Source organism: Mixophyes fleayi, chromosome 6, assembly GCF_038048845.1.
Source record: "Mixophyes fleayi isolate aMixFle1 chromosome 6, aMixFle1.hap1, whole genome shotgun sequence".
In the NCBI taxonomy this organism is placed as follows: Eukaryota; Metazoa; Chordata; class Amphibia; order Anura; family Limnodynastidae; genus Mixophyes; species Mixophyes fleayi.
In genome coordinates this window covers 220975448-221002039 of record NC_134407.1, presented here as the reverse complement: position 1 = coordinate 221002039, position 26592 = coordinate 220975448, and the positions used below count along the sequence as shown (strand labels likewise).

The following is a 26592-nucleotide window of genomic DNA, read 5'->3' as shown; positions in this document are numbered from 1 at the left end:
ATGTATCATTATATATCTCCAGCCTGTCCTCTCTATACAGCAGGAGGATACAGTGTCTATGTATCATTATATATCTCCAGCCTGTCCCCTCTATACAGCAGGATACAGTGTCTATGTATCATTATATATCTCCAGCCTGTCCCCTCTATACAGCAGGATACAGTGTCTATGTATCATTATATATCTCCAGCCTGTCCCCTCTATACAGCAGGATACAGTGTCTATGTATCATATATATCTCCAGCCTGTCCTCTCTATACAGCAGGAGGATACAGTGTCTATGTATCATTATACATCTCCAGCCTGTCCTCTCTATACAGCAGGAGGATACAGTGTCTATGTATCATTATATATCTCCAGCCTGTCCCCTCTATACAGCAGCAGGAGGATACAGTGTCTATGTATCATTATACATCTCCAGCCTGTCCCCTCTATACAGCAGGATACAGTGTCTATGTATCATTATATATCTCCAGCCTGTCCCCTCTATACAGCAGGAGGATACAGTGTCTATGTATCATTATATATCTCCAGCCTGTCCCCTCTATACAGCAGGAGGATACAGTGTCTATGTATCATTATATATCTCCAGCCTGTCCCCTCTATACAGCAGCAGGAGGATACAGTGTCTATGTATCATTATACATCTCCAGCCTGTCCCCTCTATACAGCAGGATACAGTGTCTAAGTATCATTATATATCTCCAGCCTGTCCCCTCTATACAGCAGGATACAGTGTCTATGTATCATTATATATCTTAAGCCTGTCCCCTCTATACAGCAGGATACAGTGTATATGTATCATTATATATCTCCAGCCTGTCCCCTCTATACAGCAGGATACAGTGTCTATGTATCATTATATATCTCCAGCCTGTCCTCTCTATACAGCAGGAGGATACAGTGTCTATGTATCATTATATATCTCCAGCCTGTCCCCTCTATACAGCAGGATACAGTGTCTATGTATCATTATATATCTCCAGCCTGTCCCCTCTATACAGCAGGATACAGTGTATATGTATCATTATATATCTCCAGCCTGTCCCCTCTATACAGCAGGATACAGTGTCTATGTATCATTATATATCTCCAGCCTGTCCTCTCTATACAGCAGGAGGATAGTGTCTATGTATCATTATATATCTCCAGCCTGTCCCCTCTATACAGCAGGATACAGTGTCTATGTATCATTATATATCTCCAGCCTGTCCCCTCTATACAGCAGGATACAGTGTCTATGTATCATTATATATCTCCAGCCTGTCCTCTCTATACAGCAGGAGGATACAGTGTCTATGTATCATTATACATCTCCAGCCTGTCCCCTCTATACAGCAGGAGGATACAGTGTCTATGTATCATTATATATCTCCAGTCTGTCCCCTTTATACAGCAGGAGGATACAGTGTCTATGTATCATTATATATCTCCAGCCTGTCCTCTCTATACAGCAGCAGGATACAGTGTCTATGTATCATTATATATCTCCAGCCTGTCCTCTCTATACAGCAGGATACAGTGTCTATGTATCATTATATATCTCCAGCCTGTCCCCTCTATACAGCAGGATACAGTGTCTATGTATCATTATATATCTCCAGCCTGTCCTCTCTATACAGCAGGAGGATACAGTGTCTATGTATCATTATATATCTCCAGCCTGTCCCCTCTATACAGCAGGAGGATACAGTGTCTATGTATCATTATATATCTCCAGTCTGTCCCCTCTATACAGCAGGAGGATACAGTGTCTATGTATCATTATATATCTCCAGCCTGTCCCCTCTATACAGCAGGATACAGTGTATATGTATCATTATATATCTCCAGCCTGTCCCCTCTATACAGCAGGATACAGTGTCTATGTATCATTATATATCTCCAGCCTGTCCTCTCTATACAGCAGGAGGATAGTGTCTATGTATCATTATATATCTCCAGCCTGTCCCCTCTATACAGCAGGATACAGTGTCTATGTATCATTATATATCTCCAGCCTGTCCCCTCTATACAGCAGGATACAGTGTCTATGTATCATTATATATCTCCAGCCTGTCCCCTCTATACAGCAGGAGGATACAGTGTCTATGTATCATTATATATCTCCAGCCTGTCCCCTCTATACAGCAGGATACAGTGTCTATGTATCATTATATATCTCCAACCTGTCCCCTCTATACAGCAGGATACAGTGTCTATGTATCATTATATATCTCCAGCCTGTCCTCTCTATACAGCAGGAGGATAGTGTCTATGTATCATTATATATCTCCAGCCTGTCCCCTCTATACAGCAGGATACAGTGTCTATGTATCATTATATATCTCCAGCCTGTCCCCTCTATACAGCAGGATACAGTGTCTATGTATTATTATATATCTCCAGCCTGTCCCCTCTATACAGCAGGATACAGTGTCTATGTATCATTATATATCTCCAGCCTGTCCTCTCTATACAGCAGGAGGATACAGTGTCTATGTATCATTATATATCTCCAGCCTGTCCCCTCTATACAGCAGGAGGATACAGTGTCTATGTATCATTATACATCTCCAGCCTGTCCCCTCTATACAGCAGCAGGATACAGTGTCTATGTATCATTATATATCTCCAGCCTGTCCCCTCTATACAGCAGGATACAGTGTCTATGTATCATTATATATCTCCAGCCTGTCCCCTCTATACAGCAGGAGGATACAGTGTCTATGTATCATTATACATCTCCAGCCTGTCCCCTCTATACAGCAGCAGGATACAGTGTCTATGTATCATTATATATCTCCAGCCTGTCCCCTCTATACAGCAGGATACAGTGTCTATGTATCATTATATATCTCCAGCCTGTCCCCTCTATACAACAGGATACAGTGTCTATGTATCATTATATATCTCCAGCCTGTCCCCTCTATACAGCAGGAGGATACAGTGTCTATGTATCATTATATATCTCCAGTCTGTCCTCTCTATACAGCAGGAGGATACAGTGTCTATGTATCATTATATATCTCCAGCCTGTCCCCTCTATACAGCAGGAGGATACAGTGTCTATCATTATATATCTCCAGCCTGTCCCCTCTATACAGCAGGATACAGTGTCTATGTATCATTATATATCTCCAGCCTGTCCCCTCTATACAGCAGGAGGATACAGTGTCTATCATTATATATCTCCAGCCTGTCCCCTCTATACAGCAGGAGGATACAGTGTCTATGTATCATTATATATCTCCAGCCTGTCCTCTCTATACAGCAGGAGGATACAGTGTCTATGTATCATTATATATCTCCAGCCTGTCCCCTCTATACAGCAGGAGGATACAGTGTCTATGTATCATTATATATCTCCAGCCTGTCCCCTCTATACAGCAGGAGGATACAGTGTCTATCATTATATATCTCCAGCCTGTCCCCTCTATACAGCAGGATACAGTGTCTATGTATCATTATATATCTCCAGCCTGTCCCCTCTATACAGCAGGAGGATACAGTGTCTATGTATCATTATATATCTCCAGCCTGTCCTCTCTATACAGCAGGATACAGTGTCTATGTATTATTATATATCTCCAGCCTGTCCTCTCTATACAGCAGGAGGATACAGTGTCTATCATTATATATCTCCAGCCTGTCCTCTCTATACAGCAGGATACAGTGTCTATGTATCATTATATATCTCCAGCCTGTCCCCTCTATACAGCAGGAGGATACAGTGTCTATGTATCATTATATATCTCCAGCCTGTCCCCTCTATACAGCAGGAGGATACAGTGTCTATCATTATATATCTCCAGCCTGTCCCCTCTATACAGCAGGAGGATACAGTGTCTAAGTATCATTATATATCTCCAGCCTGTCCCCTCTATACAGCAGGATACAGTGTCTATGTATCATTATATACAGCAGACAACAGGACACACAGATGATACAATGTATCAGCGCTGGTCACGTGGTGCAGACTGTTCCTCCGTCATTATACAGATATATATGTAGTGTGTACTCACCTCCCTGCCTGTCACCGACACCCGGAGCCGGTTACACACACTACTTCCGGCCTCTACCTTCTAAACCCGGATGTTACTGGTCAGTGTGACGCTTCCGGGTGGGCGTGTAGTAAGAGGAGACATTGATGTTTATTGTTGTTGTTATACAAGGGGAACAGGCTGCAGTGTCAGTGTGTACTGTGCTGCAGGGGGTGAGGCTCGGGGATCTGTTATTGTCATAGTACGGATGGAGCTGGCTGGTGTCCTCCCCTGTGTACTCCCCCTACCACCCCTGTGCTCCTCTCCCCATGTCTATACCCCTTCTGCTCCCCTGTGTCCTCTCCCTCCCACCCCTGTGCCCCCTGATCTCCTCTCCCCATGTCTATACCCCTTCTTCTGTCCTGTGTACTCTCCCTCCCACCCCTGTGCCCCCTGTTCTCCTCTCCCCATGTCTATACCCCTTCTGCTCCCCTGTGTACTCCCCCTCCCACCCCTGTGCTCCCTGTTCTCCTCTCCCCATGTCTATACCCCTTCTTCTCTCCTGTGTACTCTCCCTCCCACCCCTGTGCCCCCTGTTCTCCTCTCCCCATGTCTATACCCCTTCTTCTCTCCTGTGTCCTCTCCCTCCCACCCCTGTTCTCCTCTCCCCATGTCTATACCCCTTCTGCTCTCCTGTGTCCTCTCCCTCCCACCCCTGTTCTCCTCTCCCCATGTCTATACCCCTTCTTCTCTCCTGTGTACTCTCCCTCCCACCCCTGTGCCCCCTGTTCTCCTCTCCCCATGTCTATACCCCTTCTGCTCTCCTGTGTACTCTCCCTCCCACCCCTGTGCTCCTCTCCCCATGTCTATACCCCTTCTGCTCTCCTGTGTACTCTCCCTCCCACCCCTGTGCTCCCTGTTCTCCTCTCCCCATGTCTATACCCCTTCTTCTCTCCTGTGTACTCTCCCTCCCACCCCTGTGCCCCCTGTTCTCCTCTCCCCATGTCTATACCCCTTCTGCTCTCCTGTGTCCTCTCCCTCCCACCCCTGTGCTCTTCTCCCCATGTCTATACCCCTTCTGCTCTCCTGTGTCCTCTCCCTCCCACCCCTGTGCTCCTCTCCCCATGTCTATACCCCTTCTGCTCTCCTGTGTCCTCTCCCCCCCACCCCTGTTCTCCTCTCCCCATGTCTATACCCCTTCTGCTCTCCTGTGTCCTCTCCCTCCCACCCCTGTGCTCCTCTCCCCATGTCTATACCCCTTCTGCTCTCCTGTGTACTCTCCCTCCCACCCCTGTGCCCCCTGTTCTCCTCTCCCCATGTCTATACCCCTTCTGCTCTCCTGTCTACTCTCCCTCCCACCCCTGTGCTCCTGTTCTCCTCTCCCCATGTCTATACCCCTTCTGCTCTCCTGTGTACTCTCCCCCCCCACCCCTGTGCCCCCTGTTCTCCTCTCCCCATGTCTATACCCCTTCTGCTCTCCTGTGTACTCTCCCTCCCACCCCTGTGCCCCCTGTTCTCCTCTCCCCATGTCGATACCCCTTCTGCTCTCCTGTGTACTCTCCCTCCCACCCCTGTGCTCTTCTCCCCATGTCTATACCCCTTCTGCTCTCCTGTGTCCTCTCCCTCCCACCCCTGTGCTCCTCTCCCCATGTCTATACCCCTTCTGCTCTCCTGTGTCCTCTCCCTCCCACCCCTGTTCTCCTCTCCCCATGTCTATACCCCTTCTGCTCTCCTGTGTCCTCTCCCTCCCACCCCTGTGCTCCTCTCCCCATGTCTATACCCCTTCTGCTCTCCTGTGTACTCTCCCTCCCACCCCTGTGCTCCTGTTCTCCTCTCCCCATGTCTATACCCCTTCTGCTCTCCTGTGTACTCTCCCCCCCCACCCCTGTGCCCCCTGTTCTCCTCTCCCCATGTCTATACCCCTTCTGCTCTCCTGTGTACTCTCCCTCCCACCCCTGTGCCCCCTGTTCTCCTCTCCCCATGTCTATACCCCTTCTGCTCTCCTGTCTACTCTCCCTCCCACCCCTGTGCTCCTGTTCTCCTCTCCCCATGTCTATACCCCTTCTGCTCTCCTGTGTACTCTCCCCCCCCACCCCTGTGCCCCCTGTTCTCCTCTCCCCATGTCTATACCCCTTCTGCTCTCCTGTGTACTCTCCCTCCCACCCCTGTGCCCCCTGTTCTCCTCTCCCCATGTCTATACCCCTTCTGCTCTCCTGTGTACTCTCCCTCCCACCCCTGTGCCCCCTGTTCTCCTCTCTCCATGTCTATACCCCTTCTGCTCTCCTGTGTACTCTCCCTCCCACCCCTGTGCCCCCTGTTCTCCTCTCCCCATGTCTTTACTACTTCTGCTCTCCTGTGTACTCTCCCTCCCACCCCTGTGCACCCTGTTCTCCTCTCCCCATGTCTATACCCCTTCTGCTCTCCTCTGTCCTCTCCCTCCCACCCCTGTGCTCCCTGTTCTCCTCTCCCCATGTCTATACCCCTTCTGCTCCCCTGTGTACTCTCCCTCCCACCCCTGTGCCCCCTGTTCTCCTCTCCCCATGTCTATACCCCTTCTGCTCACCTGTGTCCTCTCCCTCCCACCCCTGTGCCCCCTGTTCTCCTCTCCCCATGTCTATACCCCTTCTGCTCCCCTGTGTACTCTCCCTCCCACTCCTGTGCCCCCTGTTCTCCTCTCCCCATGTCTATACCCCTTCTGCTCTCCTGTGTACTCTCCCTCCCACCCCTGTGCCCCCTGTTCTCCTCTCCCCATGTCTATACCCCTTCTTCTCTCCTGTGTACTCTCCCTCCCACCCCTGTGCCCCCTGTTCTCCTCTCCCCATGTCTATACCCCTTCTGCTCTCCTGTGTACTCTCCCTCCCACCCCTGTGCCCCCTGTTCTCCTCTCCCCATGTCTATACCCCTTCTGCTCTCCTGTGTACTCTCCCTCCCACCCCTGTGCCCCCTGTTCTCCTCTCCCCATGTCTATACCCCTTCTGCTCTCCTGTGTACTCTCCCTCCCACCCCTGTGCCCCCTGTTCTCCTCTCCCCATGTCTATACCCCTTCTGCTCACCTGTGTACTCTCCCTCCCACCCCTGTGCTCCCTGTTCTCCTCTCCCCATGTCTATACCCCTTCTGCTCTCCTGTGTACTCTCCCTCCCACCCCTGTGCTCCCTGTTCTCCTCTCCCCATGTCTATACCCCTTCTGCTCCCCTGCGTACTCTCCCTCCCACCCCTGTGCCCCCTGTTCTCCTCTCCCCATGTCTATACCCCTTCTGCTCTCCTGTGTACTCTCCCTCCCACCCCTGTGCCCCCTGTTCTCCTCTCCCCATGTCTATACCCCTTCTTCTCTCCTGTATACTCTCCCTCCCACCCCTGTGCTCCCTGTTCTCCTCTCCCCATGTCTATACCCCTTCTGCTCTCCTCTGTACTCTCCCTCCCACCCCTGTGTCCCCTGTTCTCCTCTCCCCATGTCTTTACCCCTTCTGCTCTCCTCTGTACTCTCCCTCCCACCCCTGTGCCCCCTGTTCTCCTCTCCCCATGTCTATACCCCTTCTTCTCTCCTGTGTACTCTCCCTCCCACCCCTGTGCCCCCTGTTCTCCTCTCCCCATGTCTATACCCCTTCTTCTCTCCTGTGTACTCTCCCTCCCACCCCTGTGCTCTCTGTTCTCCTCTCCCCATGTCTATACCCCTTCTTCTCTCCTGTGTACTCTCCCTCCCACCCCTGTGCTCCCTGTTCTCCTCTCCCCATGTCTATACCCCTTCTGCTCTCCTGTGTACTCTCCCTCCCACCCCTGTGCTCCATGTTCTCCTCTCCCCATGTCTATACCCCTTCTGCTCTCCTGTGTACTCTCCCTCCCACCCCTGTGCTCCATGTTCTCCTCTCCCCATGTCTATACCCCTTCTTCTCTCCTGTGTACTCTCCCTCCCACCCCTGTGCTCCCTGTTCTCCTCTCCCCATGTCTATACCCCTTCTGCTCCCCTGTGTACTCTCCCTCCCACCCTTCTGTTCTCCTCTCCCCATGTCTTTACCCCTTCTGCTCTCCTGTGTACTCTCCCTCCCACCCCTGTGCTCTCTGTTCTCCTCTCCCCATGTCTTTACCCCTTCTGCTCTCCTGTGTACTCTCCCTCCCACCCCTGTGCTTTCTGTTCTCCTCTCCCCATGTCTATACCCCTTTTGCTCTCCTGTGTACTCTCCCTCCCACCCCTGTGCTCCATGTTCTCCTCTCCCCATGTCTATACCCCTTCTTCTCTCCTGTGTACTCTCCCTCCCACCCATGTGCTCCCTGTTCTCCTCTCCCCATGTCTATACCCCTTCTGCTCCCCTGTGTACTCTCCCTCCCACCCTTCTGTTCTCCTCTCCCCATGTCTTTACCCCTTCTGCTCTCCTGTGTACTCTCCCTCCCACCCTTCTGTTTTCCTCTCCCCATGTCTTTACCCCTTCTGCTCTCCTGTGTACTCTCCCTCCCACCCCTGTGCTCCCTGTTCTCCTCTCCCCATGTCTATACCCCTTCTTCTCTCCTGTGTACTCTCCCTCCCTCCCCTGTGCTCCCTGTTCTCCTCTCCACATGTGTTTACCCCTTCTTCTCTCCTGTGTCCTCTCCCTCCCACCCCTGTGCTCCCTGTTCTCCTCTCTCCATGTCTTTACCCCCTTCTGCTCTCCTGTGTACTCTCCCTCCCACCCCTGTGCCCCCTGTTCTCCTCTCCCCATGTCTTTACCCCCTTCTGCTCTCCTGTGTACTCTCCATCCCACCCCTGTGCTCCCTGTTCTCCTCTCCCCATGTCTTTACCCCTTCTGCTCTCCTGTGTACTCTCCCTCCCACCCCTGTGCTCCCTGTTCTCCTCTCCACATGTGTTTACCCCTTCTTCTCTCCTGTGTACTCTCCCTCCCACCCCTGTGCTCCCTGTTCTCCTCTCCCCATGTCTTTACCCCTTCTGCTCTCCTGTGTACTCCTCATCCCACCCCTGTGCTCCCTGTTCTCCTCTCCCCATGTCTTTACCCCTTCTGCTCTCCTGTGTACTCTCCCTCCCACCCCTGTGCTCCCTGTTCTCCTCTCCCCATGTCTTTACCCCCTTCTGCTCTCCTGTGTACTCTCCCTCCCACCCCTGTGCTCCCTGTTCTCCTCTCCCCATGTCTTTACCCCCTTCTGCTCTCCTGTGTACTCTCCCTCCCACCCCTGTGCTCCCTGTTCTCCTCTCCCCATGTCTTTACCCCTTCTTCTCTCCTGTGTATTCTCCCTCCCACCCCTGTGCTCCCTGTTCTCCTCTCCCCATGTCTTTACTCCTTCTTCTCTCCTGTGTACTCTCCCTCCCACCCCTGTGCTCCCTGTTCTCCTCTCCCCATGTCTTTACCCCTTCTTCTCTCCTGTGTACTCTCCCTCCCACCCCTGTGCTCCCTGTTCTCCTCTCCCCATGTCTTTACCCCTTCTTCTCTCCTGTGTACTCTCCCTCCCACCCCTGTGCTCCCTGTTCTCCTCTCCCCATGTCTTTACTCCTTCTTCTCTCCTGTGTACTCTCCCTCCCACCCCTGTGCTCCCTGTTCTCCTCTCCCCATGTCTTTACCCCCTTCTGCTCTCCTGTGTACTCTCCCTCCCACCCCTGTGCCCCCTGTTCTCCTCTCCCCATGTCTATACCCCTTCTGCTCTCCTGTGTACTCTCTATCCTATCCCTGTGCTCCCTGTTCTCCTCTCCCCATGTCTTTACCCCTTCTGCTCTCCTGTGTACTCTCCATCCCACCCCTGTGCTCCCTGTTCTCCTCTGCCCATGTCTTTACCCCTTCTGCTCCCCTGTGTACTCCCCCCTCCCACCCCTGTGCTCCCTGTTCTCCTCTCCCCATGTCTTTACCCCTTCTGCTCCCCTGTGTACTCCCCCTGCCAGCTCTGCGCCCCCTGTTCTCCTTGATGCTTCAGCACTCCCCTTCTTTATCCTTCAGTAAGGTAGCAGGTCCGTGGTTTGGTTTTCTGAGTGGTTAGTTCCCTCATATTGATTGGTCTCTGGCTATTTTGAAGGCTTACTTTCTCTTAGTGTGCTGCTTTGTCATGTGGTATTTTTCTATTCTCTCATGTCCAATAAGAGGAGACCCTCTAGGGCTAAGGCTGGGATGACCAAGTTTACTGGCCCGAGACATAACTGCCTTTTAGACAGTCAGATGTGGACTATTGTTGCGCAGTCTTCAGTCGGAGGATCGATTGTCCTGAGCTAGGTCTCTAGCCAATTCTATTGCTGAGCTTGCTTATCTGGCCCTTTCCAGTGAGGGAGGACCTACCCCAATTTCCTCTGGCTCTACAGGGAGTTTAGAAGAGGCCTCAGGCCAGTGTCCTATGACAATGGCCCAAGAGAAACCAGCATGGGCTACAAGTCTAGCCTTGAGAGCTGGGCCTGGTTAGGGTTTCAAGTTTTTTAGAATTGAAATTCATGTAAGCGCAGGTGTATGCTGGCACCCACCATGAATGTTCCTCCCAGGTGCTTGTAGGGTTGGACTTTGAGGATTCCTCCTGCTGTATAGAGGGGACAGGCTTCTCTTTTGGGAGGAAGTTCCTTCTGACTGATGGGGTGGGTTTTTGACACGAGCTATGCGCCAGGTATTATAGACCTCCACACAGGTTGTGGAGACTTTTCTGTTTAAAAGGAAAGCAGGAGATAAGAAATGTATTGCATTGTGCTAGAATTTATTGTGTTGATAACTCTTAATATGTTCCTTGAGCAAGATTTGATCATCTATCGTTTGATGTAAATCGTAGAGGGAAGTATAGTAAGCTCGAAATCTCTGTGCAATCTCTTGAGTGTCATAAAGAAGGGTACCCATGGATAATATTTGCTTTAATTGCCCTTTAAGTGATAAGATTTTTGTATACAGAAGTTTTTGGGATGGGTTTGGTGAAGTGATATTGTCTGTTGTATTTGTTGCTCAAGAACCTTTGTGCACTCTTTTTATTTATGTCTCTATCACTGTCCTTTTGATAAGTGTACCACGGATCGTAACCTTGTGGGCTTCCCGTAGAATAGATCGTAAGATCTCTGCAGCAGTATTTTGAGCAATATAGTCAGTGATGGCCTGAGATATCTGCTGAATATGCCCTTTATTAAGGAGTAATGATTCATTGAGATGCCATCTGGGGCGGACTTGTGAATTCAGAGGTAACAGCGATAATTCAATGGCTTCATGATCAGACCAGGACACAGTGAAGACCCGCACCTCTCTTAGTTTCTGAGTTATTAAGTGGTCTACAAAAAAATTATCGAGTATAAATCATGAAGGGGGAGGGGGGATAATGAATGCAAGCTCTGGCTGAGGGCTACAATTCTTGCAAGGTGTCATAAAGATTGTATGATTTTAACTGGGCTTTTAGTTTACAACCATGTTGCATTGGAGGGGGAGGTAAATTTAAAATGTGGGACACATTTATAGCTGGGGTAGGGCATGTCCTAGATCAACTTTAAATTTCAGTGTAGTAATAAAGCTATTATTTGTGTGCTAGATGAAAAAACAGCCAGTATTTAATTTATGTGCAAAATAATAAACTAATTTGCACCCCTTGCATTGTAACATGGTTTGTCCCAGTGAACATTTACTCATTTTTTGCCTTAATGACTCAGGCCCAATAGGTTCAAGTCCCTGTGTTCTTACAAATTCACGTGAGTTTGGTTAAAATGCGACATAGTTGAAACAAGTGAGAACATTGTGGTTTATGTTACCTCTAATTAAAGTATATTGTGATAAATTAGTTTTAAGAAAGAACCTAAGGCTTCCTAAATAAGAGTGTCAGCTCTTCACATAAAACCTTGGTGGTGGCATATTTGGTAAGGCAGTGCGTGGCATAGATAGGGAAGGATTTAACTATTTTAGACAGCCCAGGTGGTTGTTTTTGATTAACCCTTGGTCACACAGCCTTAGGTGAGTGCTTATCGTGATTTACTGCATATGAAACCTTGCTTGTTACAGCCTATATATTGACTGGTTCATAACCTTCAGATTCTCTTCTGACCAAGACATGATCTTTGCTACTTCCTTTATTAATTCGACTTTATGTGCCACCTTGACGATATATGAAGGCTAGTACTGTTCTGTTGTCTGAGAAGATTCAGATATACTTTTTCAGATGAGAATGAAAGTGTTGAACCACTTTCCATACTGCTCTCATTTCCAAAATGTCTCATTTCATGACCACTTGCCTTGCACTACTTGTCTTCGAAGGTGACCCATTTAATTATGATCACCAACTGGAGATCTCTGGTATGCCATCTTGCTCACAGAATTATACCAAGGTGGATGAAAACATCCCCACCAATTGCAGACTTTTCTTTATAGAGACTTGTCTCAGAGTCCACAGCTGATGTGCTAAGGACTGGATCTTGATACACCTTTCCTGTGATAACTATACTCTGTTCTGTATGGTTCAGGAGTTGAATGTGTTGATGACTTTTTACCTTGTTCACAATCCAGCCGGGCTGATTCAGAAACTGTATTACTTAAGCAATATAGCACCGGACACTGTGTTCTGAGTTCTCCACCAAAGCATACTTTCTCAGTTGTACTATAAGTATGACTAACATCTTGGTAAATGTCCTCAGACATGGTGCCAGCCCGAAATGTAGGTAAGTGAACTTAAAGTACTGGCTCACTACACAAAATCTGAAAAACGTCCTGCAATTAACAGCTACAAGGATATGAAAATAGGCATCATGAAGATCTATGGATATGAAAAAATTCCCTTCACTTATGTACACGAGTATGGAATTGACAAACTCCATGTGGAAATGCCTGGTATGGACAAACCTGTTGATTCTTTTCAAATCCAGAATTTTGCAAAAAATCCAGATGTCTTTCTAACCAGGAAAAGTCTGGAGTAGAAACCTGTGCCTTATTGACCTGCTGCATAAAACACGATCAATGTTTGTAGACTGTTTTGTAGGGCTACTAATTCTGCCCTTGCAGACGGAAACTTTGAAGAAACCGGTTTCTTTTGTTGTACTGATTAAACTATATTTTATACCCAAGATTCAACACTCATTGATCTGTGATGGCATAAGTCCATATGTCTGCATAATGTGCTATTCTGCCCCCTACTGGTATCCACTGGGGGCTGATCTTGGAAAAAGACTTTGCCAAGTTCTCAAATTTAATCTCATTTCCTTGTTTTTGAAAACACAAAAAGGAAATTGCTTAGAAGAGTCCAGCATACTCTGTCTGCCATATTACCATCCTAGCTTATAACTCCTCACATCCCTGAAGTGCTCATGATCCAAAGAAGGGTATTTAGGCCTCTATCTTACGCCAAGCAGTTCTAGCTCCAGAGGACCTCTATATAACAGTGTATAATTTATCTCCAAAAAGCAGGGATCCTTAAAATGGAAGACTGGCTACTGTTGATTGAGCGACTGCTACCCAGAGACACAGCTAGAGGCCTCTCCTTGCTGCCGCTATTGAGACCATTGTCCTTGCGTCACATAAAAATTCCATGCCTTTTTGCATACTCTCAATGCTTTACAACATATGCAGCACACTAGGATGTCCTTGGACATCTGTATAAAGTATCTCACCCCATAATCTAAGTGGTTTCATCACTGAGGACAGAGCTACCACAGACTTCAGAGCAATTACAGGAGAATTGTGCAACTTCTTGCATTATATATGTTCTCCCCCGTTCTGCTGTCAAACACTCCCTCTGCCACACTTTCAGATACATCATGTGCCACCCTTCCCTGCTGCCAGTAAACTCATGCTGACACTGGCCCTATCAACACAATTCTCCTTCTGTCTGGCAGACATTCCCTGCTGTTGTGTCTCACCTGCCACCATTCTCTCCTACCAGATTCTAGGCTGGCCTCTCTGCACCGCTTTTATAGCTGCACTGGAGACATCTGCAGAGGGCTTACAGAACAGAAAAGACAAGAGAAATGAGAGAGGTTGAGAGGAAAGGAAAGAAGAGATTACAATAACTTTGATATAGATATTTTTACATATTACTACTATTATAAATAATTGTTTTTGTTTTTTAGGACTCTGGTGCAAAAAAAAAACAAAAAACTATTATATATTTTTTAACTCAAAGGTTTTTATTAGATTTTCAAAAAAAAAAAAGTAAAATATGACAGTAAATATACCTATACATGAACAATCAAACGTCAAGTGGCATTTAAAGGTATTGTTAACATATACTGTGACAGGATGGACCGCCTATACCACCCTGTCTGTCATTGCTGGGAACGGGCTGGGCTTACTTTGCCACGTCTCCCCTTTCGTTATTCTGAATACGCCCCTCCTGCCACCAATGAGCTCCTTTATGGCGCTCAGAATCGCATTCCTTTTGGGTAACAGTCGCTGCTAGTGTACTTCTGTGCTGGTACCCCTGACCGCTTACTATGGATCAGGGTGCTGTGGATGGATCCCCCTGGCCTATCACACTAACCAGCTGCTGGGTAGCGGCAGAGTGGTGATACTGGAGAGCTGGGTCCAACCTCAGAAACAGCCGGAGAACGGATTAGCTTTAGGGTCTAATCTGCAGGTCACAGGATTCCAGCAATATTGAAGAAGTTGTCAAGCAGGGTCTTGAAGCAAAGAGTGAGGTTTTATTTTGCCCAGGTGCCCTGAAAAGGACAGTTCCACTGATTAAAGGTACCAGTGGTCAGGTCAGATGGAACATCAGAATTATACATTTCAGGGTACAGGACAGTGCTTTTTACACAAATTTGGACACAGGCTATTTCTAGAATCAGGATGTAACTTGTTTACCAAAACATAGATTTCATGCATTGCAAAGTTAACAATATTTACACTTATCTGTGATATCTTAAAAACCTTCCTGGGATTTCCTGCATCTTATTTCAGAAGCAGGAGATCTAACAAGTCAAAAGGTCTAATTGACATGAATCCTTTCTTCAGACAGTCACAGAATACACATTTCCAAAGAAATGTACAAACCCCAAACAAGTCATTTCCCCACATCACAATACACAAAAGACTTCCTAAACAAAGGCTCATTGTATCTAATATATACCTCAGAAATAAGGCTTTTCCTTTGGCAAGGTTAAAACAAAAAAAAACCAAAAACAACAAGTTTTCTCCCCTGGTCTCATAAATAAAGATTTCCTATATCAAAATATACACAATATCAAAAATAAGTGCATTGGCAATTATATAAATAAGCACCCTGCGCTATTTCCTTTAAAAAAATAAATTTATACCAGAAGTTATTTATAAGTGATCCAGTCACACAAACACATATCAAACCAAAATGACTCTTTTATTTTTTAATAAAACTTAAGTGAACAATTTTATTTCTTCTAATAGTATTTGTTAATTATAAAGACGCTACGCTTCTACTTTCAGGATTCTCGGTTTTCAAATATTCCACTGCCTGGCTGATGTGATGACTTCACCGACATGAGGATGGAAAAGGGAATTTGAAAAAAAACAACAAAAAAACAGTAGAAGTGGCGCGGCGCTGAGGAGCTGCAGTGGTGCTGTAAAATGAATACGATATTAATTTAGAGAAGTGTAAGTTAAAAAAAGCAAAACATTTTATGTACGCTTGCCTCCCTGACATGTGATTTTACCCTGCATTTCGAGGCTCATCACCTCTCACCATTACTTTTGCTATAACGCACTTAGAATCACTCCTCCACCCCTGGCGGTTTCCAATCATTCTCATGCTCTCATCGCTTTAATTCTCAAACTGCACAATTTACTCTGCCACAAGGAATTACCTTTATGACATTTATAATGCCCAGTTCTAAGAAATTCAAGGCCTCTCAGGATATTTCAAAATTGCTTCTCAAAAGCAGTAAAAAGTCCAGCCTTAAGGATTATACGCCAGCTGCCTCCTCACTGACTAGATTGGACTCTGACCTAGAGGAGGACTCTTTAGAACACACCACCAAGGGTGTCATTGTCTGAATTCTCCATGAGATGAAATATATCCCGCAGTCCGATCTCCAATGAGCAGTTGCAGATTTTCGCTCGGAGATCGATGATGTTGGTCAGAGAGCTGATACTTTGGAGACTAAGTATAACAAAATGGCTGACTTCCAGCAGGATCTAGGAGACTGTTCAAACTCTCCACTCCGAGAATTACTTTCTCAAGGATCGACAGGAAGATCTGGACAACAGGGTGCGCAGTAACAACTTGCGTATAAAATATATCCCTGAATCAGTTGGCTCTTCCCGGCTTGAACCATTCCTACTTCACTTCTTCCACCATTTAGTTCCCGAGACCTCTTCTGAACAGCACCGCTTGAATTGGACTCTTAGGACTCCAAGATCAAAACCTCAACCCTCTGCTCGGTCTCTGTACGTTTTCTTGAGATTGCATTATTATAAATCCAAGGAACTGATTCTCTCTGCTTCGAGACACAGGGACAAAATGTCTTTTTGAAGACATTCAGCTTACGGTTTTCCAGTACTACTTGCCCCTTCCGCCCTTCGGAAATGTTATGAACCGAGAAATGTTACTAAAATTTTGTGGGACAAGGACATCAAATATCCTTCGGTTTTCCTGTATTATCTCACGGTTTCCCACAATGGTAAATTTCTTTTGGCTAAATCTTCTTTCTGTGGAGAACAAAATCTGGTTCATTGACTCCATGGAGCTCATCCCTTCAGGGTAGGGCAGATAAGTATAACCACAATTGGGAGCCCTGGTTTACGTTTAACTCTACTCCTCTTACTCCTACTTAATAACAATTCCATGTTCCCAACCTATTTGAACCTATACCATACACTACAATTGATATGATTCTACGCACTACCTATTTGCTCATTGTAGTTTCCCAATTGTCCATTTGATCTTTTCATGGCTTTGACTCCCTCCTAACACGCACTCTGCTCTCTTCCTGTCCTATCCCCTTCCCCTTCTTATCCTTTCCTTCCTAGTCTTCCATTTTCTGTTTATGCACAAATTCTCTTACAATAACATGCTGTCATTCTTCCCTGTGTTATTCTCATTTACGGTCGTGTTTAGGTTACATTGAAGAACACTTTACTCTTGTTTTTCATGTGTTTGTCATTTCAAAATAAACAGTTTAAAAAGTATACATACGTAATAAAATCAAACTGAACCTAAAACATATTTTATTATTAGGTGAACAAACTACAGTAGAAAATATGTGGTATAATTAAACAGAAGCCAGCAATGTACTTTAACTTGCATAAAAAGAGCGGTAACAATAAGACTAAGACGTTACATATAATCAACATCACATCACTTAACGCACAAAAGCCACCGACAGTGCAGAAACCCATTTTGGGGGGAATTATTTAGAGTACAGCCACAGGAAACCCTCTCTGCTGCCTGAATATTGAGCGTCTGAAACATTTAAATTATGTATAACAAGACCAACAGCCATCAGTTTCCTCCTGCAGAGGCATCTTAACTCACCAAGCCACGAACATACCTGTACATTTCTACAAAAATAGCTATATAGCATCACATAATTGCATTTACTCTCTGGGCCCACATTTCTCTGGATTTGTAAAAGACTCCCAGTGAGACAGTAAAAGGTTACAGAACATGTGATATAAACCATCCCACACCATCAGTTAGCACAGTGGTTCCCAAACTGGGTGCCGTGGCAGTCTCACTGGGATGCCACGGCTAGGGCAGGTGGTAAGCAAGGCGGGGGCAACTTGGTAATTATTTTGACTTGGGGGTTGCCTTGAAAAAATTATGGAGACCCTAAGGGTACCTCGAACGGAGAAAGTTTGGGATCCACTGAGTTATCATATAACCCAACATAATGTTGTAGTGTCCTTGATCAGACATTATAAAACCCAATGCAGGAATTATATATCACTTAGGATCCTACATAGCAAAAATGTGGTCCGATATTATTAAGGAGAGTGATGCTGATATGTAGAATATGTTTCATGATCTATCTGTTCCGGTCTCGTGCCGATGACACACATTCTATCTTCCTCTGGGAATAGTATTTGTATACATAAATGAGTGATGCTAAACAACTTTGAGTACATACTCTAAATGTATTTATGATTATTTTTAGCATATATGTATATATATATATATATATATATATATATATAATACAAATAAATTACAACATTTAGAGCATTGCTGCAAACATGTTTCATGTTTATCAGCTTCTGGAAATTGTTTCTCTCCTGAGTGTATTTTCTGATGTTCAACAAGTTTTGCATCGTGAAAAGCATTTTCCAAACTCAAAACATGAAAATGGCTTTTAATTTATGTGAGTTATCTGATGTATTACAAGATGTGATTTTTGTATAAAACATCTGCCACACTCAGAACATGGAAATAGCTTCTGACCCAAGTTCCCCGATGTGTCATAAGATATGATTTACGTCCAAAACTTTTCCCACACAAAATGGGTTCTAACCTGTGTGAGTTCTCTGATGTTCAACAAGATGTGATTTATTTGTAAAACATTTTCCACACTCAGAACATCGAAATGGTTTCCCATCTGTGTGAATTCTCTGATGTACAACAAGACCTAATTTCTTTGTAAAACATTTACCACACAGAGAACATGGAAAATCCTTCTCACCTGTGTGAATTCTCTGATGTCCAACAAGAGCTGATTTGTGTGTAAAACATCTACCACACTCAGAACATGGAAATGGCTTCTCACCTGTGTGAGTTTTATTATGTTCATCAAGATTTGATTTGAGTGTAAAACATTTCCCACACTCAGAACAAGAAAACGGCTTCTCACCTGTGTGAATTCTCAGATGTTTAACAAGTGCTGATTTGTCTGTAAAACATTTCCAACACTCAGAACATGTAAATGGCTTCTCACCTGTGTGAATTCTCAGATGTCTAACAAGAGCTGACTTGTGTGTAAAACATTTCCCACATTCAGAACATGGAAATGGCTTCTCAACTGTGTGAATTCTTTGATGTCTAACAAGAGTTGATTTGCGTGTAAAACATCTCCCACATTCAGAACATGGAAATGGCTTCTCACCTGTGTGAGATTTATTATGTTGATCAAGATTTGATTTAATTGTAAAACATTTCCCACACTCAGCACATGAAAACAGCTTTTTACCTGTGTGAATTCTCTGATGTCTAACAAGTGCTGATTTGTATGTAAAACATTTCCCACAGTCAGAACATGGAAATGGTTTGTCTGTGTGGGTTCTTTGATGTCTAACAAAGATTGACTCATTTATAAAACATGTACCATATTCAGAGCAAGGAAATATTGTACCACCTGTATGTCCTATGTCATGTGTAACAATATCGGAGTTATCAGGAGAACATTCCTGATGACCACAGGCATCAGATGACTTATCTGCACTGTGAAATACTGGATGTATATTTAGAGTAATTGGGTTTTCGCTTGGAGAATTTTGCGTGATGTTATCATCTATTTTGAAGAGATCTGGAGATAAAGTAAGATATCCCTCCGTGGTATTCCTCCTTTTGCATCTATCTGCTGGAAAGTAAATGTATGTAAACAGCCATTTTTGTTTTACATTAAGGAACAATTTTTCATACTATCGGTGAGTTCAAAAAGTTGTTGAATTTCTATTTGTAAACTCCGAGCACTTTCTTACAATTCTAAATGACTGTTATGGAACAACTGAATAAGACAACTACATTAGTAAACACATTGCATACACCCAGCGACAGTGATATGAAGATTGAACAGCCAAGATGAACAACTCCAGACAAAATGTAGAGTTTGGTGAGCAACATTTCCCAAGCATACATATTGCTAGTGAAGCAGCCTCAATGGGCCTGATTCATGAAGGAAACCAAGTCAAAAATATGAGAAAGTTTTCTCTTGGACAAAACCATGTTACAAAGCAAGGGGTGTAAATTAGTTTATCATTTTGCACAAAAGATAAATACTGTTTTTTTTTCATGTAGCACACAAGCACTTGATAGCTTATTTGTACACTGAAATTTAAAGTTGATCTAGGACATGCTCAATCCCAATTATAAATCTGTCCACACATTTTAAACTTAACTCCCCCTCCAAAACAACATGGTTTTGCCAAGGTTCAAAGTTGCTAAGTTTTTTTTTGCTTTACTTTCCTTAATGAATCAGGCCCAATTTGTTCTTCTGATCAGCCTCGTGTAGTTTAGCCCTGCAGCCGGTGTCCTGCCACTAATTTAGAATGAAGTTTGGATGTAGACACACACTGAGAGACAGGTGTGTCGTTACAGTTCTTTGTGTGCAAGAAAGTGGAGATTGTGTGAAGTGTGTTGTGATGGGGTGTGTATGATACTAGGGTAAAGTGCTATTTTACTTTACTATTGCAGTGTTAGTAAACTGTGGTAATAACAGGCTAGGTGGCACTAGTTGGTCACCTGTTACCCTGTTCCTTTGGAGACTTATCCAGGTCGAAGGTCAGAATTACAATATCTTGATACAGTTGGAATCTGGAGACTACCTTGGGCTGAAAGTAAGGCTTTATCCTAACAAAACCCTGTCATCATGGAATATTGAGAAATGGGGATCTGCAAGACAGAGTCCTCAGCTTTGAAACCCTTCGGACAGTGGAGATCGCAAACTGAAAAGTTGTTTTTCCGGTAAGCAACTTTAACTCCACTGAATTTATTGGTTCGAAAGGAGGATGCTTGCAAAGCTGTCAAAACCAGATGTAGATCCTACAGAGCCAGTGCGGAGATGCATAGACGCTGCATCACTCCCTGTATGAAGGTCCCCACTTCAGGTGAAATATCCAGTTTTAAAAGATAATCGAAAGGGTCGAGACCTGAACCTCCAGCAAGCTGACTTTTAATCCCCTTTCAAAAACATTCTGCAACCTAAAAGATGTAGGAAACCCCTTCAATTCAAGAAATCTACATCTTCCAAACCCTGTGGCAGTTTTTGTCTGAAACCGGCATTCTACCCTTAATCATGGTCTGGATCAAACTGTCAGAGAAACACATGACTTCAACAGCCACGTCATTAAAACCAGCTAAGGTAAAATCTTGTGGAGGAAGGGGCTCTGACTTAACAAGACTGGTCTTAGAGGCTAGGCCTTCTGCCATGCTTAGTATGTCAGTGTCACTCGAACGCCCTCTCTCTCTACCTTTTATAGCACCTGTGATGCATCTCTAACGGTGGAAAAAGGCAGATCAGATTGAAGTTCAAAAGAACAAACTTGACATCTATAAGAAACGGCTGCAAATCTCCTGTTCTGGAGCAGAAAAACTCAATCGACACACCATCTGTGACAGGATAGACCTTCTATGCCATCCTGTCTTGTTGCTGGGGACCAGCTGGGCTTGCTTTGCCACATCCCCTTTCTTTATCCTAATTGTGCCTCTCTATAGACAGTAAGAGGGGCTCTGCTACCCCAACTAGGGTCCTTCACCGGCGCCTAGAACCACTTCCTTTTAGGTAGCGTTCGCTGCTAGTATACCCCTTTGCTGGGCACCTGGGCTGGTACCCCTGACCTCTTCCTTCAGATCAGGGTTGCTGTGGATGGTTCTCCCTGGTTTACCACACTGGCCAGAGCTGCTGTGTAGCGAACAGAGCATTGTTATCAGATGCTGGGTCCCAACATCAGAACAGCCAAATAATGGACTAGACTAGTCTCATCTGTAAGTCACAGGAATTACAGCAGATAAGTAGGCGTCAAAGCAGGATCTTAAAGCAGTGATGTTTTATTAGCTCAAGCAGTCCTAATAAGGACAGTTACATGCTAGTTTAAGGTACTAGCGATCTCCAGAGTTACAGATGGAATATTACAAAACATGGTCAAACAGGGTTCTTTTATACAGTTTTGCAGCTCTAACCTGGCAGGAGGTAATCCAGCCTCCTGCCCCTTTAACCAATCCAGACTGGTTCATGCAGCCTGCACATTAATCAGCCTTGAGGAATTAACAACTTTTTTCATTGCTGCTAGTGGCAGGGCGAGAGCACTTCCCCTCTGTCCACGAGCTGCCAGGGAGAGGCTCAGCTTCCTCCACTCCCCTGGTGCCAGTGAGTCTACGGCGGAAGATTTATCTTGTAAATCTCCCTCGACTTACTGCCTAGCTCCTTCCCTCTTGGATAGGGGTGCCATTTAGCTGAATGCTGCAGCTCCATTGCCCAGTGCGGTGCAGGCCTCATGCCGCTGGAAGCACAGAGTTCTGGCCACCCCCTGGAGGCAATCCCATGGCTGAGGAGGGCTCCCAGCACAGAGGGGAGCCGATCACAAATTCAATCGCTGGCAACGAATAGCTGTAAAAAAAAAAGCAATAAAAAGGACATAAAACATAAACCAGTCCAGAGGCTGCCCAAGGCAGCCACAGAAATACACCGGGCTCCGGTGGGCACAGCAAATGGCGTATAGATGTAAAGGAGCTACAATTCTGCTGGTAAATTTGAAAGTGCCCAGGGTTCAGTTACTACACTCTACATCCCCAGTGTTCCAGCATCCCCTATTAGGATGAGGAAAGGATGTTGGAAGAGAACCTGGTGGAAAAAGAACAAGAAGTGGTTAGAAACTCTACAAGAGAATAAGCAGGCGTTAGGAAATTGCTCAGGAAAGAGAAAACTCTTTCTGCTAAATGTGCAGGAGGGGCTTTTGATAAATAGGCTGTGGCCTTGGCTTGCTCTCTCAAAAGGTATTGGAAACAAATGATGAATTAGAAAGACTTAACAAGCAACTGTGTCATGAGACCGAGCATGTGAAAAGCTCTAAGATTGAGATGGTGCTAATATATGATGCCCAATTCAGGAGCTCAAACGTAAACATGTTATTGAGAACCTTTATAAGCAACTGAAGCAGACACATTGAGTAAAATAGAGCTTAGACAAGATCAACCAGGCTCTAGAGAGCTCTGAGCATAAACTAGCCAACGAGACGAAGACTATTTAAAAGAAGAAAATGTTAGCACCCTGGAAACAGTGTTCTCAAGACACTGCCACAGAAAAAGGTTTGTTGCCAAAGTCTTCAGTATTTACAGAGGATTATGATGATGAGTCTCTTCAAAAGAAATTGCAAAATAAACATGGAATGAAGCAGGCCCAGCTGGAGGTCCATAAAATACCAGAGGAGGATTCCTCTAGGTACGAGTGTGTGTTAGACGACATACAAATGTCAATGGGCAGTAAGAAGACTGATCATCATTGCTGTTTGATGTGTCAAAATAGAAAAAGTTTTATAACATGATGGTAAAACCAGGAAGAAAGATAGAGTTATACAAAAATTAAGCACTGGTACAAGAGAGGAGTCAGTCGCATATCGCAGACGTAAGAAACCATCACCACCCAGAAACCTCATATGGTGAAAAGGACCATAAAAGAAGGTTGGAGAAACTGTGACAGTAAAGAAGAGCAGTGATTAATTGTGCACAAGGAGAATCGATTTCAGCTGTTACCATGGACAGAAAAGTACAGATAAAAGCAGCTCTAGAGCTGGAGTTAACAGGTCAACATGTTACATCTAAGTAACAAAGCACAGATACAATTTGGCGCAAAACCTCAGTATTTCGATCCCTTTTTAGTCCATACAGTCAATACAGTCCCACCACTTGTCAATGGGCAGACGGCAGCCACTTCCCAATAATACCAGACGGTGTTTCTGGAAGAAAGATAAACTACAGAAATCTAAAGATCTCGAGGTAAAAATAGAAGACAAATAAAGGAATGTGGCGGATGAGACCAGAAAGACACTAAATGTTCTCTTCATAAAATCTCTTTCTCCAGAGATTGTGGGCTGGGGAGGGGGATAACAGACCAGGTGGTGCTAGTTGGCCACATGTTCAAGTCTGGAAATGGAGACGTTTTGAGAGACTGAGGAAGGAACTGCAGGAGCTCTAGGACAGAGGGCCGTGTGAAGACAGGAGGGTGTGCTGTCCCTGAAAACAGAGAGAGATAGAGACTGTTTTATATAGTATCTGGCAGAGGAGGGAACCCCGGCAGTATAAGGATTGGGTATTTGATGAGGTCTAAGCCACTACAGCTAAAGTGGAAAAAGGCCTAGCTGTCCGCTGGCTAGAGAGAGACAAATAAGAGAGGTAGCTCCCTGAATGGGGGCTGGGAGTTTGGCTGTTTTTCTAATTCTTTAGGCTGACAATTAAGGTGCGCTTATGTTAAAAATCTGAGTTACCAGGCTATATGTGTTAGTGTACAGGGGGGATTGTGGGTAATTCCACAGGTGCAGTGCACATAGAGTAATATCATTTGTATCCCATGCCCTTTGTCAGTGTTGGAATCACTATGGTGAGAAGGAGACTGGTCAGATCTCTTGGTTGTAGCACACAATGTTACAATGTGGTTTGGACAATAGGAATCTAATAGGGGCTGATGGTTCCCGACTACACTATTGGGCAGATATGATTTCCTCATTAATTTATACTGACAGAGAGAAGGGAAGAGTATAAGTGATTGTTGGAGTGAGTGAACAAGGAGCATATGTGACTATGTAATAAGTGTTTATTACTCACCTGTGCTGATATCTGTAGGGATTTCGTCCTCCTTACACTGCTGATCGCCCCTCACATAAATCTCTTCTTCTCCCTCTGTAACTTCTACCTTACAACTCAGATTGTCAGTCTACATAACCCACAAAACAATAAAACAACACATTTTGATTTAATTGAGATTTAACGCAAGAATATCAGTGTATAACAACTACACAGCTTATCAATCCCATCTACCTGACACTCCTGTGAGACCCTGGGATTTTCATCTGTACAATCCTGTGAATAAAGAGGACGGTGACATCTCTCTGGGGTACTTCTGTTACTCGATCCATCTGTAGGAGACACACAGTGACTGAATACATTGTTTATATGTGATCAGATGATGTGCATCAAGGTGGCATCAAAACTGCTCTCTCCTTTACAAGAAATTAAGAGTTTTCTTACCCTGTGATGCGAGGGTCTGTTGATTTTCCATTAATACTTCCTTGTATAGACCCTTGTGTCCTTCTAAATACTCCCACTCCTCCATGGAGAAATAGACAGTGACATCCTCAAACCTTACAGGAACCTGACACACACAATGATACAGTCATCACCCAGACACATCCCCTGGTGTTACTGTATAATGTCCCATTCCCAGCAGTCACCTCTCCAGTCAGCAGCTGAATGATCTTGTTGGTGAGTTCTAGAATCCTCTGGTCATTGTCTCTGTCATGTATCAGTGAGTGAGGTGGAGGCTCCGTGATGGGGCTCTGGGTCCTGCTCAATTCTACTGAAACATGGGCATGGCTCAGGGGTATCACACACTCGCCAGATGTCTTCTTCACTATTGTGTAATTCTGTGTATTGGGCGAGAGACATCAATAAAAAGGTAAATGAAAAATCCACCCATTTGAAGTTGTTCTTATTAGGGGTAATTGTGTAAAATACAGCCTATATTACAGATACAACCTTTATCCTACATGATACGGTTTCCTATATGAAGAACAATGGAATATACAATACTGTGCAAAAGTATTAGGCAGGTGTGGAAAAAATGCTGCAAATGGTTTCAAAAATAGAAGTGTTAATAGTTTATTTTAGCAATTAATAAAATGCAAAGTGAATGAACAGAAGAGAGATTTAAATCAAATCAATATTTGGTGTGACCTTCCTTTGCCTTCAAAACAGCATCAATTCTTCTAGGTACACTTGCACACAGTCTTTGAAGGAACTTGGCAGGGAGAACTAATCACAGATCTTCTGTGGATGTAGGCTTGCTCAAATTCTTCTGTCTCTTCATGTAATCCCAGAAAGACTTGATGATGTTGAGATCAGGGCTCTGTGGGGACCATATAATCACTTCCAGGGGGTAAATGTATCAATGTGCGCATTTTGCAAGTCGCCGGTTTTGCAAAACTTGCCTTTAAAGCAATTGCCGCTTTAAATTTTCCCTGCAAAGTCGCCGAATATCGGCAAAAATGTGCACATTGATACCTTTACCCCAAGACTCTTTGTTCTTCATTACACTGAAAATAGTTCTTAATCACATTGGTTGTATGTTTGGGGTCGTTGTCCTGCTGCAGTAACAAATTGGAGCCAATCAGATGCCTCCCTGATGGTATTGCATGATGGATAAGTACCTGCCTGTATTTCTCAGCATTGAAGACATCATTAATCCTGACCAAATCCACAACTCTATTTGCTGAAATGCAGCCCCAACTTGCAAGGAACCTCCACCATGTTACCTGCAGACACTCATTATTGTACCGCTCTCCAGCCCTTCGGCGAACAAACTGCCTTCTGTTACAGCCAAATATTTCAAATTATGACTCATCAGTCCTGCTGCCATTTGCTGCATCCCAGTTCCTATGTTTTCGTGCATACTTGAGTCACTTGGCCGTGTTTCCACGTCAAAGGATGGCTTTTTAGCCACAATTTTTCCATGAAGACCTCAGCTGGCCGGACTTCATGGAAAAGTAGATGGGTGTGCCTACTGTTTTTTTCCAGTTCTGAGTTGATGGCACTGCTGGACATCTTCTGATTTTAAAGGAAAGTAGCATGATGTGTGCAGTGTTCTCCCCAGCCCCTATTTCCCAGGTGCTCCTCTCGGCTGCATTTACTTGCCACCCGGGTCTTGGATCCCAACAGAGTCCTATTATAATACAATAAACCATTGTTTTTCCCGATTAGAACAGGCACTATGTGAGTATTGCAGCCAGCAGTGTGTGTTAGACCACTGACCACCAGTCCTGGCAGGTGTGGGCAATAACCTCCAACATTTTTCAATATTACTGCAAAGTATTACATCTGCCCCCACCA

At 45.0% G+C, this 26592-nt stretch overlaps 1 protein-coding gene across 1 annotated transcript in view; it reads right to left on the bottom strand.

Moving 5' to 3' along the window:
* Nucleotides 1-26592, bottom strand: part of LOC142160017 (uncharacterized) — a 77802-nt gene that overhangs the window by 9913 nt on the left and 41297 nt on the right. The window contains exon 8 of the mRNA XM_075214936.1: nt 18296-19035. Within this exon, the coding sequence (XP_075071037.1) occupies nt 18296-19035 (740 nt within the window). The remainder of the gene's footprint in view (nt 1-18295; nt 19036-26592) is intronic.